The sequence below is a fragment of the Mastacembelus armatus genome, chromosome 4 (genome assembly GCF_900324485.2).
Source record: "Mastacembelus armatus chromosome 4, fMasArm1.2, whole genome shotgun sequence".
In the NCBI taxonomy this organism is placed as follows: Eukaryota; Metazoa; Chordata; class Actinopteri; order Synbranchiformes; family Mastacembelidae; genus Mastacembelus; species Mastacembelus armatus.
Window position 1 is genome coordinate 6,796,435 of NC_046636.1, and position 16,215 is coordinate 6,812,649.

The window sequence follows — 16,215 nt, forward strand, 5'->3', positions numbered from 1 at the left end:
ACAAATCTGGCTCCATTTCTGTTACGTCTGCCAAGGTTTGACCCTCACGCTTGTGACTTCCTGCAACAAGGAATGCTTAACACCTGTTTCTATTTCCGATCGACTCACATGTGTAATCTAATGTATACAATGAAGCTTCCTACTCTACCTCTACAGAGCCTTTTAAGGTCATGCTGAGAGTAAGGAACCCATCTACTACACTATGTCACAGGATGACAAAAAAAGTAAATAAATAAAAACACGAAACAGCTGCTAAATTGTCAGGGATACGCAAACATGCAGTCATATCATAACATTGACATACACTTGCTCATCAATCAGGATTACACACATTACTGTAATACACTATTTGAAGATGTAAAGGGACGGACATAGAGGATGACATCACATACAAGCAATGGAAGAAGTAATTTATAAAACACCACTCAGATCTTTACCTAACCTGATAAGAATCTGTTTTTGCAACCTGAAACTCAGGAGTTTCAAGTGAGGTTTGTAAAGTTGTCAGTAAGCAACAGTTTGGTGACAGTGTGGTAACTGCAGTTTTCAGCCACGTGTCTGTGGAAGTTTGTGGCACATTTGATTCAGATTATGAACTTTTCTTTTAGGAAGAATTTACAAGCATCAATAATGTTTCTGTGCTTACATTTTGTGAAACTTCATTCTTCTGTATTTCAGGTTAACCCTAAATGTTTTTCCACAAAGGTGCATAGACTATCAGCATCAGCCATGAGGATCAATATAAAGGTGTGCCTTAATGTGATGTAATTCTTGAATTGCTGCTCTTTATTTCTTACCAACAATATATTGTGTCTGGGCTCTGAGGCTTTCAGCCCTGAAATGTGTGATGTTTTAATCACCGTTTTTATTTCAAGTATTTAAAGTGCTTCTTTTGGTTCAATTCAAATTGGTTTGAAATATACAGATTTGTCGAAGAGTAACATGAGAACATAACTACTACACTTATGAGACATTTAGCGCAGCTTAGATTAGTATAAAGACATGAAAGAGGCAGGATAACCTAGCTCTGTAATCCAAAGGTAATTCACCCAGCCTGTCTAAAGCTCATTGATCAATACTCAGCATCTTGTTAATGTAACATGTGCACAAACTGGCAATTTGTGGTTTTAGAAATGTGCTGAAACTATTTCTTAAAAAACAATTCTTACTTGCAGTTAAAAACCAAAAAAAAAAAAAAAAATCTGTGTCTGGCAAAATAGTTACTTACAGCACAAACTATTTTTATACATTTCTTTTTGTGTTGATTGAACAAATACTGACATGACATTGAACAACACTGTCTTATTAGTGAGTCATGTGCTTCCAGGTATATTTTTGAGCTTTGAGGGGACTCACACAGAGAGAGACAGAGAGAGAGAGAGAGATTAGTAGCACCTTATGCTGCAACCCCACTGATTTACATCTATTGACAGAAAACAAAAAAATCAATCATGGCAGCTCTTCGAGGAACTGGTTTTATTTCCAAGCTCATGGGGATCTATCTCTCCTGCATCTAAACACTCATTCATGGCTCCAGGTGTCACACATACTAAAAGGAACTATTACCTGTGTCACACACAGACTTTGGTATCGGTGTTGCTCAGTCCCTTTCTCAGACATCATTCTTGTGACTAATAGCATCTTACAAGGGACTTGAATGGCAGTTATTTGATCTTGTGTCTTGAAAGCTTTCCCATGTTAGTAATCAAGTGTTTCGAACCCTCATAACTTGACACACCTTGCAGTTCTGTCATGTCTTCTTGCTCAGCCTTTCCTTAATTCTTACATCCTGTACACACATTACTTTGTAATAACCCACAAACAAGCAATACAGTAATGAGATAACAGTGTTTTGTTAAGTGCTAAGAAAGCTATGAGCGAACAGCAGCAGTTACTCTGGAAGCTTCCACAAGAGCGATCAGAGGGTACAAGCAGATGTAAATGATAACAACAAAAATAGAGGAAAAGATTAAAGAACAACATGTCAGCTTACACGGGTGTTGGAATTCACATTTTAACAAATCAATAGAAGTCTTCCTGGCTACAGAATATCTCAGTACTTTTCCTTCTCATAGAATAAAACACATTTGTCATTTGATGTAATGACGTTTCTGTGTGCTGGAAACCTCTATGAATTAGACTCCAAAGAGAACCAGAATTTGGCAGGAGAACCACGGGACACCCAGACAGTGGAAATACATTCAGTAAAGCCATGGGTAAATAGTGTTGGGAATCAGCATGGAACTTTACTGTCAGCTGGCTACTCAAAGTTCCTTAGACAAGCTGTTTAGATTAAACAGCTTCTGTAAACATGGGGCTGTTAAAAAAATATGTTAATATGTTTCTGGAGTACTCGCTGCTGAGCCGTTTATGTGTCATACCAGAGGTTTCAGTTGTCGTAGTTGGCTGTGTCATTGTTGTATTACACAGTGAAATTCTGCGTGGCTGAAAGTGCAAGTTTACACTGAATTGATTTTTTTTTTTTTTTTCTGATTTCAAATTAAATCACTCACCATCACCTGCATTTCCTTTTCCATGTAAAGATCATCCAGGTAGTTCTTATTTATGAAGATGAACTCTATCATGAAAAAGGAATGCTTTCGACAGAAAAGCTTTCAACTGGCAATTACCTAATTTTCATAGAATTATTTCCCTTGTTTAGACATGTTTGCCTTGCAAGGAAAGGAAAATAGCATTTCTTTATGCAAATTCTGAAGCAATTGAAGGAATGACAACATACTGTAATTATCATAGATTGGTACAAATATAAAACTTGTTGGAGATACACTAGCTTGTCTTCCAAAGAACAACATTGGCTTTTTCAAGAAATGCCCAGACAAATATTGTTACTGACAAAGCTGTTGTAGGAATTATGACAAATTTTTCTGCTTAAACCCAACTCAACCTAAAAAAGTTATTCATTTTTCAACACTTCATTTGTAATGTTTGGTTTAGGATATGACATTGTCCTACTGACTGGAACGTCAGATGAAAAAAATGCACTGGTCTGAAACTATATATATCAGATAACATCCTGATCTCTGGTCCACATTTCTACAACTCTTTCTTTGGGTTTCTGCTGTAATAAAGATTTTTTTTTAAAAAAAAGCATAAAGAAGTGAGGTTGCCAGAACTGAAAACCTAACTAAACCACTACTGGGATTTAGAATTCAATGAATGGAATTGTACAGGCAGATGTTAAGTGTTGGTTGGATTTCCGTATTTATCTCTGAGAGCACTCAGAGTTGGCAAAATAGCTAACATTTACAACTTTAATAAACTATGAGTAATTGATATGGTTTACACCTCTGACTCATGTAACCTCTTTAAAACACTCCTGAAAACAATTTATACAAAGTGAATTTTCCATTTATTTTAGCAGGATAGTATAGTGGTGTAACAATTATTCAGATTCTTTACTTAACTTAAATAGCAATGCAAATACTCCATTACAAGCAAAAGAAATAAGCCATGCAATCATTTCCTTTACAATTCAAAGTATGTACTATAAATATAAAAGTACTTAAAGTAGAAAAAAATGTATGTAAGGTGGTCTACTTTGGTGTTTCATTTTAGTTTTATAAGCATTGTATTGTATAAGCTGATCATATGTTTTTTTAAGTAACCAGTAACTCCAGCTCTCAGATAAATACCATATTTGTTTCCTTCTAAAGGTGTAATGAAGTAGACCTATAAAGAAACAGAAAAGAGACGGTGTGCATAATGCTGATGAAATCTGAGGTATTTTCTTAAACATTGATGGTTTAGTTGGAACTACTTTCTGTAATGAAATGAAAAGCACCTCCTATCACTATCTTGTTTATGTTTCTGTTTTTGTTTATAGTATGTATTTTACTTCCACTGTGCTAATTTCAGGTTTTAAAGCCATAAGAATTTCTGCTCTTCGCAATCTCAGCTTCCTCATGTATAAACTGGAATTGATGAGCAGTTTTGTCATTTTTTTGTAAACACGCTCATATTATATAGAAATTATTTTTCTGCTCTATAAAGAGTTTGGATGATAAACTCCATAGAAAGAGCACAGACGCTGACTGGTTATGATTAATGTGAAGTCATAGAACTACTGGATTTTAGATTATAGGAAATTGAATGTATCACTCTACAGGTAGCTGCTCGTTCAATTACTTCATCTAGAAATCTGTATAGTGGCTGTTAAAGAGACTCTACGTGGGAATTTCCACAAACACAAGCTGCTGCAAACGTTTTCATGACATTTGTAATCTTTGTAGTTTGCTGTCAAAACATGTCAGGTGGCACAAAAAAAAAGTAGAGAACTGCTTGAAGCATGTCATCAGTGCACAAATGCATAAGTCCATGTCATAAAGGTGTAGGAATGTGGCTCACACTGCAGTTTGCAGAAACCCAGTCGTATTCTCCAAGTCACATACAGCATGTCTTCATGGTAAACAATGGCACAAAAATGTCACACTGCTTCTTTTCTCAGTTGTAAACAACAACAACAAACATCAAGAAGGGATTTGAGGAAAATATAGTTTAATTGATTGATTTGTTCCCCCATGATTACTCCTGAAGACATCATTCTTTAAAAGTCAGTTATTTACATATTGTGCCAGTTAAGGTATAATCTTGTACTGATGTGAATGTGGCCACTCACATACACTCACAAATGATATAGGATCATATTATGTACAACAGATTAACTGTGACTAACTGAGATCTTCTGATGTGTGATTGTAGTTTCTGTTATAGAAAAAGGGCTGCAATCATTTCAAAAGTTCCTCATGATTGAGCCACAGACATAATGTTAGAAAACATATAGGAAACCCTCATTAGCAGTTTCCATGTTGAGCATGGGTGAATCACCCTAGGCTGGCGACTGCATGTAAACATGCATAAGGAAGAAGTCTGCCAGTCTACCTAACTGGTTTCTGGCTATAACATACCCACCAAGAACATTGATTTAAGGTCAAACATGCATTCACAGAAGTACATTTTAAAAACTTCCACATTTTAAAACGTTTAGATTCAGTTTCAGTGAAGCCTATTCAAACTTATAAAATGAAGAACAAGAATACTCAAAAAGAAAACTTTTGGTGTTTTGTGGTGTTTGTGTCACACAAAGCTTCATAAATCTTACGCTATGAAATATTCCCAGAATGACTGAGCCTATGACCACAAAACAAAACAAAACAGCACAGTGACCTGTGATTCAATGAAAACTACGGAGTGACTGCGATTCTGTTGAGGAACCAGTGGTTCCTGGTTTGAGCAGGTCTAAGCCACTTCTAAGGTACTTCTTGTTGTAGCTGTAATAATCGCTGAGTCACGCAGAATGTAGGTTGTATTTAACAAGTATCTTTTGTCATTTGTAATTACTGTATTTCAAAAGCATGGAAGTACTCATGGCTAATGACCCACTGAGTTAAGAAACCCTATTTATTGATTGATTGCAGCTTAGCACTCACCCCTTGATGTCCTTGAATTTAAGACATAATTAAGAATGCATGTCTACAAACACAAACCAGGAGTGATTTGGCAGCAGCAGTGGAGTCAAATAAGTGTTTAAGGGGCCAAAAGCTTGATAAGTAGATAACTAGAGAAAGCTGAAACAATTTTCTGCCAGGTCAACCTACAACATATTCAGTCAGACAAACTAAGTGATAACTTTAGCTGTGGAAAGATGTAATGGATTTTGTTTCTGTTTTTCAATAAAGAAAATCATCATCGGTTGTTGCTGTACAATTAACTCTGTGGTGATGTGTATATGTTGGGCAGCTTGTACTACACTTTACAACTGTGTCAGAAAACTTTATTAAACATCATTACCACTTTTTACTACGCAGTACAATTCCTTTAAAGTACAAATCTAAGAAAATGTGTAATAGCTTGAGTACAACAAATTAAATTTATTTATAGTTTATTTTTAAGATTATACAATTGAATGTTTTGTCTAGGGCTTGGAGAGTCAGTATCATATTTTCATCCATATATAGAAAGTTAAAAATTCATACACTCTTCTTTTACTGCCTGTTGTTTTTCATTTTAAATATTTATTCACTCAGTTTTTATACTTACTGTGCACTGCGCAACGTTTATCTTATGAGTTATGTAACATCCCACTTTTTCCCTTTGAACTTTCACTGAATTTCTGTAACATTTATGTGTTTACTGTTTTCACCCCTTGTAGCATTTGTATCTATGTCTGTTTGCACTGGAGTACCCCCCCTGTACCTAAACAAATTCCTTGGGTGTGTGTACTCACACACTTGGCAATAAAGCTCATTCTGATTCTGATTCTGATTCTGATTTGAAAGACTAAGGGAGATAACTGTGGAATTACTAATATTTATGAATGGGTCCTGATAGTAGCAACAGTAGTCCAATAGAGGAAGTCTGCCTCATCACTGCCTCACTCTCTTACGCACTACCTGCTGAGCCAACTTTGACGTTGCACAATAGACACAAACACGCATGCACAGAGAATGAATCAGGGATTTTTGTGCAGATACTGAACAATTACACCACGGAATCTGTTTAACAATGAAATCCTTAACTGCCCATAACTTTCTCTCATTTCTTAATGTCTTGAAGGGTGACTCCATATGGTATAGCATCAACTCTGACTGAACTGTCACACTCACCTCACCATGTGACCGTGTTTGAACCTGTGTCAAAAAAAAAAACAACAAAAAAAAACTTCATCAAATAGCTTTCATTTTTTTCTGTCAGGGAATTGATACACAAAAGACATATGGAAAGGCGGCACTACTCCATCATAGGGTTATATGTAAGAATGAAGCCAACAGATACTTATTTTCCTTTACTAAATGATTAAGTGTTGTGCTTTGTAAAGAGCAAAAAATGATGTATTAACATATTGAAATGGCTTGTTTTGTCTGACCAACAGTAAAAAAAAGTTAATAATAACAGAAAACTGGGAGAAAATGACAACTATTTACATTAAAGAAGCTGGTGCCAGTGATTTATTTTTTTTTGTGGTATTTTTGCTTACAAGTGACTCAAATAATCAAGCATCAAAATGGTCTGATAAATGAACTCATGTGATTAATTTGTGCAAAAATCATAACATGCAATATGGTGACCTCCAGGGAGGACACATGCATTAGTAAGAAATGGCTTAGGAATTCATGTAAACAATAACAAGATTTTCTTATAAAAGGACTTGTTAGTTGTCGTGATTTTCCTTGACTTTGAATGCTGGATATTCGTGCAATTTGACACGCAGAGAAAGGGAAACTTCTACCCACAATGAATCACTGAGAAAACAAAAGGTTATTTTCTAATTTTTTTCATAACATCATAGGAGTGTCCCTAAATTTCCAGAGCTCATGTGCAGACACTGGACTAGATACACACGCATATAGGCAAAACATTCAAAAACATCCTTTTCAGTGTATGAAACCATATGGCTCTATCACGCAGTTGATTCATACTTGCCCCCATTTATTTTATTAGTATATATCCATCTGCTTTATATTCCATCACAATTTCCATGTTTGCTTCAAAACATTAACATGCACTTTCAGGCGTTCAGTGTACTTTTACTAGAAGGCAGGGGAGGCAGTGGAGAGTGAGGTGCAGAGATGCTGAATTCAGTTTTAAAAGGTAGATTATTTTCACTTGCCTGTAGTGCTCACTAAATATGCACATAGTTTCGGTTCAGTTTGTCCGTGTTTTGAGATACCTGTCTGTGATCCCCCACCACCCTATACAGTCGACGTGAATACCGTTTTGTTTGTGGTGTTCAGAAGACTGAGAAGTGACATTTAAAATAAAAAAATCTGTCACTGAGAAGCAGTTTCACACAAGCTGCCCTGCAAACCAATTCCCATGTCCACAAGGCTCCAAGTTTACAAATAGATTTTTTTTCTTTTATCATTACCATTTTCCCAAATTATTTTCTTCTACAGAAAGCATTTCCCCCAAACTCCCAAAACCAGTGCAAGGAATGTGGAGAGGAGAATTTGAGGTGATGGGGCTTTGCCCATTTCTCAGGTTATCAGACAGGTTTATGTTGAAGCGAATCAAATTTCCAGGTGTGCAAAGGAAAATTAATTCACTGCCTCTGTAGTTGTCAGAATGATGGCGTTTGAGCAAAGACAGAAAGAAGTGGGTGTTTTAGACAGGAATGGGAAAGAATGACCTTAAAGTCATTTCCGTATCATGCGTTGTACATTTGTTTGCTAAACATGAATTTAGAAAATCATTAAACTGCCAGTTGCAGCGAGAAAAATCTTCCTCATCCTAGATTAGAATGTCTGGTTCACTGAACTGGAAGTGAAACTTATGAGTCAGAGCACCAGCTGGCACCGGCCTCACGTAAAGCAACGCTGGACTTTCAGATTACCTCTCATAACAGTGTAATGACATGCAGCTCTTATAATGATATAAATGGGTCAAATCCTGGCCAATGGGAAGTATACAGAACTTTTTACAGAGCAAAGGATCAGTCACTAATAAACCAGGTAGTTTGTCAGTGCTCATAGAAATATCTGTTGTGTGAGAGTATTAGAGAGAAGTAAATAAAAGGGCAACTTTGAGTCTTTGAAAGAGATTACCCTCTGTTAGAAATATATTCATCTGAAATGTACGTGCTGCACTTGACATTGGAATGAAACTGTCTCAAAACACTGCATTGTTAAGTCAATCATTAATAGCCTTGGGGTAAGCCATTTCCTGATTTAGATGCTTCCAACACTATTCAACTTATCTAAGGAATGCATGTATAACTGACTCAACTGAGACAATGAAAGGACTCGCCTAATATACCTATATATAGCAACAGGTAGCGATGCACTCTAGATCTATTAGATATCAAATATTTTGTCAACCCGGTAGTACAGGAGATTTCCATTCCACATTTAATTGTTGATCTTCATCTGTGTGATTCATCTGAGGTTCCTACAGAAAACCCTGTTATTCTTAAACCACAGGACGGATGTATGGAGAACTGTGAATAGTAATTGTAGGCTCTCTGAAAAGAGGTAATTCAACACTTAAAGTTCCACATGCAACTACGTCATGGAGGGTATGGTTCATGTGAAAATGACAAAGAAGATAGCACAGGTAACACCAGTGATACATAGCTAAATGACATGATGTGAAGTATTTATATGCAACAGGAAGCTGCGAGAAAGGAAAAAAACTTATGTTTGCAAGCTGTGTTGTTCTCATGTATATTTAACATTAAATTTAATGAATAGGAATAAATAGGAGTAAATATAGATAGATATGGATCCTTATTGTACAAATAATAATGCGTGCTCGGTGTGGTAGTGCAAGAAGTATATTTTTATTAAAATGATTATTGTGATTTAAGGTCCAGTACAATGATTTGTAAGCCTGTAAGATCAAAAAAGCTTTAGTAAACTATATTTCTTACCAAAATAGCATTTCAGTGCAGGTGAAAACCGAAGGCCAAAGGCTGACCTCTAGTGTTCACTGAGAGGGTGTTGAACTGGTGTCCAGCCAAAAGAGGTGGTCCTGTGATTCATGGCGTGTCGCTGAACTGAGCACAGATACACAATCCTCTGCACATTTGTTTATGTGTTCACCTATTTCCCATATACTTTAAGGATTAAGGGATGAATTTTTAGAGATATTCAGCTGAACCTTACTGTTTTTGACTTGTCCTTTGATGTTTAATATGTCTGAATTCAGTCACTTTACTTTGCATAACACACTCAGTAAGCATGTTGCATGTGCATGTTTAGCCTCAAGAGAATGATGCGGCAAAAAGCCTTTACTGAAATGGGAACACAAGATCATTTATAATTTTTTTCAATGGATGTTTGCCTTTTTGATAGATAGATAGATAGATAGATAGATAGATAGATAGATAGATAGATAGATAGATAGATAGATAGATGGATGGATGGATGGATGGATGGATGGATGGACTGATGGATGGACTGATGGGTGGGTGGATGGATGGGTGGATGGATAAACTCCACTACATGCATAGCCTACTCTGTGTGCCTGAAGTTTACTAATCCTTTAAGCCAATAAATACCGGACACAGACACAAAGTCGAAGGACAGAAGTCAAATATGGTGTAGGCGTGAAAAGCATTCGCCCTTCCTATTTGCACTGCAGTGATTCAGCACTTAGCTAAAGCGTAGCTTAGAGGGAGGCAGACAGAGAAAGACAAAGAATTAGGAGTGATTGAGGTGTTTCTTTTCACACAGCAGCTTGTGAAAAAATACCAACTGAACTGCATTAACTGAAAGTATATTGTTCTAAGGTGAAACTTCAGGCCTATACTTAATACCAACTGTCACAGTATAAGGTGCATTCTTCAGGTTGCATACAGACCGTTCTCTTTGTGCATAATGAAGATAGTAAAATGTTGTACTGCATTACGTTTATTTCTCAATTATCAACATTTTAGCACATATCTAAAACAAATGATCACTTTACAAAGTATGAACTGATGGGGATTATCCAACAACTACATAACAATTCCACATTAACAACATTAAAATCCTGTTTATGTGTTAAAGATTCAGTATCACTATACCGATAATACATTTATGATAAATACAACACTACTTTCACATGTTTTGGTATGACTGTGAATGAGGAACTTTAACTTTTTAAGTGTTTTTGCATTGTCATTGATACTGTCACTTAAGTAAAACATCTCAGTAAATCCATGATCTTGTTATAAATCTATAATAATCTTGACTCTGGTGTGATTCTACCTTCTACCTCATCTGTTTTTATCATTATTTAATGCAGTGTTTTTTCCAAGTGTTTCTTGTTTGTGAAAAGGCAAAGTCGTAACTTAAGAAGTGAGAAGTGCTTGTCGTTTCTAACACTGTAATTTTTGTGCCGAAACTAATCAGGAGCATATGATAAAGCATCAGTAGACATTCCTCACCCGCAGCTAGTGGTGGTTTGTATTTTGAACGATTCTCATGTGTTTGATTTCGTGTGAAGCTCTATGCCTCGAAGAACTTTGAATTCCGAACAAGAACACTGTATTTGTGAGTTCATCTCAGGGATATGGTGTCTTCACTATAATTAACTCTTTGTGTGCTGTGTATTAGAAAGAAGTGAAACAGTAGCTCTTGTGTACTTAGAGGTCTTATGAACCTAATCAAGTAATACTTTACACTGCATTGGTTCCCTTCTTTCTCTCTTCTCTCTTCTCTCTTCTCTCTTCTCTCTCTCTCTCTCTCTCTCTCTCTCTTTCTCTCTCTCTCTCATTTGCTTCATTATATGTGGTCAGGCCTTTATCAAGTAGAGGCTTCTAATTCCTGAAGTGAAATCCTCTTAGGATCCCTGCTCTATTTCTGTTTGGTTTATAGGGTCTTTTTGAAATCTCCATTAGTCCAAGCTCATTGGATGGAAAAGACACACGCATGCACAGAAAAACACACACCATCTCACAAGAGATAGCTCAGTGAAGGGATCGACCAGTGCAAACTTAGCTACTGACCCTAAGGTTGGATTTCACGTCGATTGTTGGTTGGATTTCACTTCGATTGTTGGAGGTAACTCGTAGCTCTTATTTTCTGAGGATAACAGAATCATCTCAGCTTGTGAAGAAATGTGTGCAAATGGTAAATTTAGTTTTGAATGGATGTAACAGGAGATAAATTGTCAATGCTATATGTTTTCATATTTCTTTGACACTGATTTTGGGAGGACATATACCAATTCTGTTTTATGGCTTTCTTGTGTTAAGGTAGTTGCTTCTTTAAAGCATAACAGAAATTTACTTCTATTAGTCCAAGAGCTTATTTTCTGTCATGCTCACACACATACAGTGGAAATGAATTGAAACATTTTTTATGTGATTTCATTTGCTCAAGCTAGAGCTAATCAAAGCAAATCTTTACTTGTGGATTTGAGGGTTATAGAGGTTGCTGCAATGATCATCAAACCAGATCAGCATTGTAGAGATGTAGATGCACACAGGAAGACTACACTAATTGAAGTAGGGGGGATAGGCCATTTAAGCTAATGAGATATTGGCTCTGCATATGTCACACTAACAACTGGTTCAATACTGAAACCACAGACATCACAAATATACTGCCTCTGATGCAAATATATCATTCAGTTCCTATGTATAAATGCAAAACCAGTTCTAATTAATGTTTACAATACACTAAGTATGCTATAGAAAATAAATGTATTATCATCATCAGAATTTGTATGAGTTATATTTCATGAGTAAACCTGACTGCTAACAAAAAGCAAGACAGAGATGTTGCTTTGTGGTAATCCTCTTAGACGGCATTCATTTAGTTAATATGGTCGACTGACAAGGTGACAATGATTTTAAATCTTGAGCTAGAAAATGATCTATCCGAGAACAATGACAACGGGTGTTGCAGATCATTAATGTTTCAAAAAGAACAGCACCTCCCATGCATCGTACATCACATGCACATCATGTGAATGACCTCCTGTTAGTTTACTCATTCTTTGTCTCACCAGAACCAGAATCATGTCTAACAAAATGAGCGAATTGGATGACACTGCAACCCACACAGGTGAGTAGAAACAGTTATCCAAGCAAATATCACATAATAACCGAACACTTTTACAACTTGATCCTTGTTTTCTGTCTGTGCACATAGATTTTTAATAAAAATTGTCTTTATTAGGACAAAAACATTGTTAACAGAGCAATTTTCTCTAAGCATGAAACAACAGGAACAGAGCAGAGTAGAATACAGGTCTCTAGAGCTTTGACTGCTTAATTAACATGCTAATCTTATTTCTCTTATGCAACCTTTATGCAATTAGTGGAGTTCTTCAAGGGTTGAGATGAAGCTTTAATCCCCAAATTAAAAGAGGATACAGTATCCACCAATGATATAGTGCTAATAAGTAAACAAGCCACTGAGCTTGAAATCCCACATATCACTAATTATTTGAGCTCTGATACATCTGGTGTACCAAGTTACCTGATGGGCCAGGACTGAATACTATTACTAATGATAATAACAGAATAACTAGTGATAATGCTAAGTGATCATATTCTAATAAGAATTCAAAGCATAAGAGATAAATGTAAAGCAAAGAAAAACATGCAAAAACATAACATAGGTACAGCTTAAGAAATGGTTTTCCAACGGTGAATTTCAGAAAGGGATATTGGACAAGCTACAGCGTTAGCTAGCATAAAATACTAGTCAATAAACACTGTTTGCCTTCTTTATAGGTCCAAAAGGAGTCATCAATGACTGGAGGAGGTTTAAGTTGGAAAGTATGGATCAGGAAAATCTGCCACCTGCTAAAAGGGAACTCTTGAGACAGATGTCATCCCCTAACTGGCCAAAAGATGACTCCAGAGCAAACCTTAACCGCAAGGTACAACTCAGAGCTCACAGACCACAGCAAAAATGACAACATTTTATAATAAAAGGCAGCATATTGTCCCTGATTTTTATTTGAATCAGCACATCATGAAACAGCTACATTTTTTTGTGAAATGGATCTCCAGTGTATAAATACTACTGATTTTTTTTACAATAAAGTTAATTTGTTGGCAGTGACACTTTTGTGGAATTATTATCATGATTATATATTTTTTCCAGATGAGTGTCCAAGAGTATGAGCTGCTGAAGGAGGAGGATGAGGGATGTCTAAAGAAATACAGACGGCAGTGCATGAAGGAGATGCATGAAAAGCTCAGCTTTGGGCCCAAGTTTGAAAGAGTATATGAGCTGGACAGTGGAGAGGCCTTTCTGGAAGTCATTGAGAAGGAGCATCACAGCACAGTGGTGGTCGTCCACATCTACAAGGATGGGGTCAAAGGTTGTGAGGAGTTCAACAATTGTCTTGACTGCCTGGCCAATGAATACCCCGCTGTGAAGTTCTGCAGGATTGATGCTGTTGCATCTGGTGCTGCTGAGCGGTTCTCAGATGAAGTTTTGCCTACGCTACTGGTGTACAAGGCTGGAGAACTAATAGGAAACTTTCTGGCCTGCACTCAGCACCTAAACGAGGAGTTCTTCGCAACTGATGTGGAGGCTTTTCTCAATAGCTATGGCCTGTTACCAGAGAAAGAGGTGCCAGGGTCAGAAGATGAAGAAGAAAATGATGTAGAGTAAGCAAGGAGCTTTGCTGCTGAGGAAGAAAGGAAGCTGTCTCGAGGAATTGGAATGGACAAGCTGTTTTTTGAGGTTAAAAGAAAAAACATAACATCTCCACTCTTTAACATTTGGTCCCAGATATGGGTGCTCTCAAATATGGGTGTGAGCGACAGTAAGGTGAAGAGATTGAGCAATTATTTATAAAAATGTGTTCGCAATCTCCTCACCACCAGCCAAAAGCCAACTGTAACTATAGCTGCAAATATTTATTTTGTAATGCTAGGATTTCTGGCATGCTGTATGCACATTTTGTAGTGATGAATTGCAATAATCTGCGCCACAGTATTTTAAAATCTCCAATTTAAACACATGTATATTTGAAGTAGCTGTGTGTGTGGATTTTTTTCCCCAAAATGAAATATCTTTAAAGAGAAAGGGGACTCTTAAGACTTAAGAGACCAAAGTACTCTAGATGGGAAAACACATTTTCCATCTGTCTCCTCTAACACTACCCAGCATTTCTATCCTGGTCTTTTTTGTTTGTTTGTTTGTCTGTTTGTTTGTTGCTGTGATATGATCAGTACAATGGTCAGTGGTCAATCGTCATCTTTTAATTTAGCTAAGGATTTTGCTTTTACTTTAAATTGTGCACTGGAATACAATTATCCATGTTTTAATATATATGTGGTTCAGAATAAAATAATAATAAAAGTGTATAAGACAGTGAAGCTTTGGATTTCATTTTATTGATTTACAAGACTATAACATCTGCCGGTCACTCCCTTTTTTTACCCAAACAAGACAGAATGTGTTAATTATTGAGCTTTAGAGTTTTTTAACCCTGAACAGGATCGAGCTGTTTCTTTCCAAAACCTTGTGACTCTCAAGTTTATAGATTCACTTTTTGAACATTTTACATTATATAAAGTACCATACATCAAAAAAATACTTAAATCACAACTACTTTCTTTTACAAAAAAATATATATATATAATTTTAACCTCTGTACAAAAGAAATTCACAGGGAGAAGAAAACAGCTAAAACACATGCAGGGATAAATACCATTGCAGAACACTTCCCTTTTCTGAAGCAGGCTGTCACATGTTAGGAAACCTTAACTGTTAGTCTTGTAGCATAGATTTGACTCTCCTTTGACCTCAATGAGCTGCAGTCATGCCAAAACCACAACATAAAAATCGGTTAAGACTTTTAAGTGCTAATCCACAGTTTGATATGTTGTGATTTAAACTGAGTTGCCTCATACCTGTGGAAATGGCCAAGCACATTCACTGGTACTGTAGTGAAAAGAGGGTTGTTACAAAGGAAGATAATTGGCTCTCATAAATTCTTATGAAAGGTATGTGCACATTTCTGTATTATTAGTATGGAGTTTGCTAAACTTTGCTTTTTAAATCCCAGTGAAGTAGTTCTTCTGACACTCCAGATAACAACTGTTTAATCATTTAAATATATTTATCAGTAACACTTTATTTTACAGGTCCCATAATTTTCAGCTAATCTCCTGGGAGCATAGTGGTTGAATTACATGCTTACCTGTAATTTTCAGGTTCATAAAATTGATTTTTTCTTGGAAAGATGGAAATAATTACCAGCTAAATATTATCTAATTTATGGAAAATTACAAGAACATTTCTAGGAAATTAGTTTGAAAATACAGGACCTGGTAAGTAAAGCATTACCGATTTCTCCTCCCTCTTGTCAGTCCATCCATCCATCCATCCATCCATCCATCCATCCATCCATCATCTACACCCACTTATTCCTAATTAGGGTCATGAGGATCTGCTGGATCCTATCCCAGCTCTCTTTGGGTGAAAGGCAGGAGTACACCCTGGACAGGTCACCAGTCCATCACAGGGCCACCTACAGATGGACAACCACACACACTCACACTCACTCCTATGGGCAATTTAGAGTCACTAAATCAACCTGACATACATGTTTTTGGACTGTGGGAGGAAACGTGGAAAAAACCCTTGCAAACATGGGGAGAACATGCAAACTCCACACAGAAAGGCCAGTGCTGGGTTGTGAACCAGGAACCTTCCTGCTGTGAGGCAACAGTCCTAACCACTAACCCACCATGCTGCCCCCCTCCCTCTGTTCTTTAACTAAACTGTCACTTGCTATAGTAAT

The 16,215-nt window shown here is 36.6% G+C and overlaps 1 protein-coding gene across 1 annotated transcript; it reads left to right on the plus strand.

The window, feature by feature from the left end:
• Positions 1 to 11,401: 11,401 nt before the first annotated feature.
• On the plus strand, positions 11,402 to 14,273 carry pdcb (phosducin b). Its single transcript, XM_026323051.1, has 4 exons — positions 11,402 to 11,501; positions 12,454 to 12,509; positions 13,184 to 13,332; positions 13,560 to 14,273. Exons 2-4 carry the CDS (start codon positions 12,464 to 12,466, stop codon positions 14,073 to 14,075), a joined length of 711 nt encoding a protein of 236 aa, XP_026178836.1. The 5' UTR covers positions 11,402 to 11,501; positions 12,454 to 12,463; the 3' UTR covers positions 14,076 to 14,273.
• Positions 14,274 to 16,215: the final 1,942 nt, after the last annotated feature.